The sequence below is a fragment of the Apteryx rowi genome, unplaced genomic scaffold (genome assembly GCF_003343035.1).
Source record: "Apteryx rowi isolate R43461 unplaced genomic scaffold, aptRow1 scaffold_9, whole genome shotgun sequence".
NCBI lineage: Eukaryota > Metazoa > Chordata > Aves > Apterygiformes > Apterygidae > Apteryx > Apteryx rowi.
In genome coordinates this window covers 6,338,945-6,342,546 of record NW_020451204.1, presented here as the reverse complement: position 1 = coordinate 6,342,546, position 3,602 = coordinate 6,338,945, and the positions used below count along the sequence as shown (strand labels likewise).

The 3,602-nt window shown below is 45.3% G+C and overlaps 1 protein-coding gene across 1 annotated transcript in view; it reads left to right on the top strand.

The window, feature by feature from the left end:
* The window catches only part of PHYH (phytanoyl-CoA 2-hydroxylase), a 14,439-nt gene extending 10,837 nt beyond the window's left edge, over window positions 1-3,602 (top strand). Inside the window, exon 9 of the mRNA XM_026091289.1 lies at window positions 3,260-3,602. Coding sequence (XP_025947074.1) covers window positions 3,260-3,313 — 54 coding nt within the window. The 3' untranslated portion in view covers window positions 3,314-3,602. The remainder of the gene's footprint in view (window positions 1-3,259) is intronic.

The window sequence follows — 3,602 nt, the reverse complement described above, 5'->3', positions numbered from 1 at the left end:
TCTGGGGTTCCTGAGGGCTGGCCTGAGCAGTAAAGACTGAAGCAAAGAAGGCATTCAGTAACTGTGCCTTCTCTGCATCCTTCGTCACCAGGGCACCCACCCCATTCAGCAAAGGGCCCACATTTTCCCTAGTCTGCCTTTTGCTACTGACGTATTTGAAGAAGCCCTTCTTGTTGTCCTTGACATCTCTTGCCAGATTTAATTCCAAACGGGCCTTAGCCTTCCTCATTGCATCCCTGCATACTCTGACAACATTCCTATATTCCTCCCAAGTGGCCTGTCCCCCTTTCCACKTTCTGTATACTTCCTCCTTCTGTTTGAGTTTTGCCAGGAGCTCCTTGCTCATCCACGCAGGTCTCCTGCCTCCTTTGCTTGACTTCTTACTCATAGGGATGCACTGATCTTGAGCTTGGAGGAAGTGATGCTTGAATATTAACCAGCTCTCTTGGACCCCCTTTCTTTCTAGGGCCGTAACTCATGGAATTGCTCCAAGTAGGTCCCTGAAGAGGCCAAAGTTTGCTCTCCTSAAGTCCAGGGTTGTRATCCTGCTTATTGCCCTGCTTCCTCCTCACAGGATCCTGAACTCCACCATCTCATGGTCACTGCAGCCAAGGCTGCCCCCGACCTTCACATCTTCAACCAGTCCTTCTTTGTTTGTTAGCACAAGGTCCAGCAACACACCTCTCCTCCTTGGCTCCTCCACCACCTGTGTCAGAAAGTTGTCATCAGTGCTCTGCAGGAACCTCCAGGACTGTTTGTGCCTAGCTGTGTTGTCTTTCCAGCAGATATCAGGGTGCTTGAAGTCCATCATGAGAACCAGGACCTGTGATCATGAGGCTACTTCCAGCTGTCTGTAGAAGGCCTCATCGACTTCCTCTTCCTGATGAGGTGGCCTGTAGTAAACACCCATAACAGTGTCACCCATGCTAGCCTGCCCTTTAATCCTTACCCATAAGCTCTTGACTCGCTCTTCATCCACCACAAGGCTTTAAAGCCCTCCTTACCAGGTTGGCCAACCTGTTGGCAAAGAAAGACACACGTGTCCCGCTTAGTGAGGTGGATCCCATCTCTCCCCATCAGTTGTCGATCTTCAAACAGAGTCCCATGGTCATAGAAACCAAAACCCTGTTGTCAACACCAGCGGCGCAGCCAGTTGTTAACTTGGAAAGTCCGTCTCCTCCTCCTCCCATCTGTCCCCCTCATTGGCAGGATTGAGGAGAAGATGACCTGGGCTCCCAGACCCTTGACCACCATCCCCAGAGCTCTGAAATCCTGTTTGATGGTTTCCAATTTGCCCTTGGTATCATCTGTGCCCACATGGAAGAGCAGCAGAGGGTAAATAGAACTCTAGAAGATCCTCTTCCAGCTCTGCTCATCAAAATGGGTTTTGTGAGTGTACCTTGATCTCTTTTGGTGCAACCGGAGTTAGTGCAGAATATGTCAGCAGTTCTGTGGGTGACTGTAACTGAAGTTGTAGTGTGAGTCAGGAGGAGCCCTGGACTCCGTTGTACTGATGGTTCCGCTGCGAGGCTGCTCAGATTCACGTCTTACACCATTCAAGGTGGTTTAGACTGCCAGACAAGAAACCCAAACTTGTCCCACTGGGTAGCAGATTATGTGGGGAGGTCTAATGCACTGCAGCAGGATAGGGTGAAGTTTATGTAGGTGTTACCCTTCACTGCATGTCCTTGTCCACGTTTGTTGTGGGGAGCGCAGCTGAATCAGAGGTCTTTGCAATTATATTTGGGCTTTGTGATGTAGATAGGAAGACATGGTGATCTCTTGCCCTGAATTTGCAAGAAAAAGAACGCACAGTCAATTCAGTGCTCGTCCATAGTTGGTGTGTGCATAGCTCTTACAGGTTTCACCTCCTAACAGCAAGTGTGTTTTCTTTTTAAATGAAGTAGCAATGCCACATCAGACAGGACAAGTTGGCTGTTTTTTTTTTTTTTTTTTTTTTTTAAAAATAATCTCACAACAATTGCTTGGACTTGAAGCAACAGCAGGAAAAGGGGCAAAGGGGGACCTTTTTTTCCCCCCCCCCCCCCCAAAAAAAATAGGGGGAACTGATTCATGATGAATAATTGAAACTATTGTGTACAACAGAAAATAAATCTAAATTCTTCAGGGGTTCAGCCACTGAAAAAAAGATAAACCTTGTACTGGGATTGAATGTTTCCTAATTTCTGAGTTTCTTAACCCACAGCATTTCCCAAACACATACACATAGAATATCAAGACAGTAAGTTCTAGATGTAATAGACAATGAGTACCTTTTAAAATCACTAAATATCCAGGGGGGTTTTTTGGGGGGGAGGGAAGGGGCTTGTTTTTTGTTTTTTGGTTTTTTTCACAGGGTGCCTAAGTAGGGTTGGGTGCCCACCTGTATTTTACAAGCCTGGCCATAGACATTGTCTGTAAAGTTAAAGTGTTCTTGAATGGAATTATTTAGGTGCACAGTGAGGGCTGAAGTGTTACATTATGAGGCTCATTCCTTCTCATGAGCTACGACGAGTGCGTGCCCAAGCCTGCCTTCTTGTGTGTTCCCATGTAAGCTAAAGCTTCTTTAGTCGGAGCTTTCTTCCAAAGAGGAGTGCCTGTCTCTCATATTTTACCTTCATAACATTAATGATGTGAACTAAGTAATCCTCCCGCAGGGAAATTGAGTTAGGAACTTGCCCAAGGCTTACTTCCATGAAGCAAATGGTGGTCTTTTTCTTTGCTTTCCAGTCGGCAGCAATGTCTGCTCAGTGCCTGATTTCGGGCTAAGTGCTTGTATTTGTATCCGTTATTTCCTGCTGGTTTCTGCTGCTCAAGAGATATTGCTTGCTCATGTAAAGCAGTATGAAATATGTAGTCAGACAGCGAGCCTTTTCAGCCACAGGAAATCTGGTGGCACCCAAAAGTGCGCAAGGGAGGCATTATGCATACAAGCAGGTAAGGTGACTTCTGCTAGGGTAATATTCTCTGCTGTACTTGTTCCTCTTCTGCCGTCGTTCAGAATTGAACATTTGGCATGTTGTAGTCCTTGTCAAAGCCACAAATGACCCAACTTCTTGGGGTGTGGGCTGTATCTTATTTTAGTGTTAGCTGTATTTTTGTCCATGATATTTAGGATTTGAAAGGAGTCTATTGATATTTTGATATATTTTTGAGTAACTAGCTAAGCTGAGAATGTTATATCGGTTTCCAGATGTATCCTAGTCACCATCTTGGCTAGCCCTTTAGGCTTTTCCTTACTTTTGTTTTGTTTTTGAAGGATATTTGGAGCTTCCGAGCACGACTCGTGCAAGGGGAAAGAGTGAATCTTTAGAACAGCCTCTGAAGACCAGGATGGAAAACGTGTGCCTGAGTGTCACCTTCTCTGATCGGAGAGTTCAGACCCCGCTTAGGCAGTCAGAATCATGTGCTTCATTGACCTCTGTATTGGTAACTTAACCAAAGAATGTATTACAAATTCACTTTATGCTAATATAAAATAATTGCACTGAGGTTTAACAGCTGATGCACTTCAAAGAAAACCTAACCTACAAAAAGAGAGATTTGCTGTGGTTAGTTATTTTAGGCAGTCAAAGAATTATGATCTTGAAAGATCACCTTCA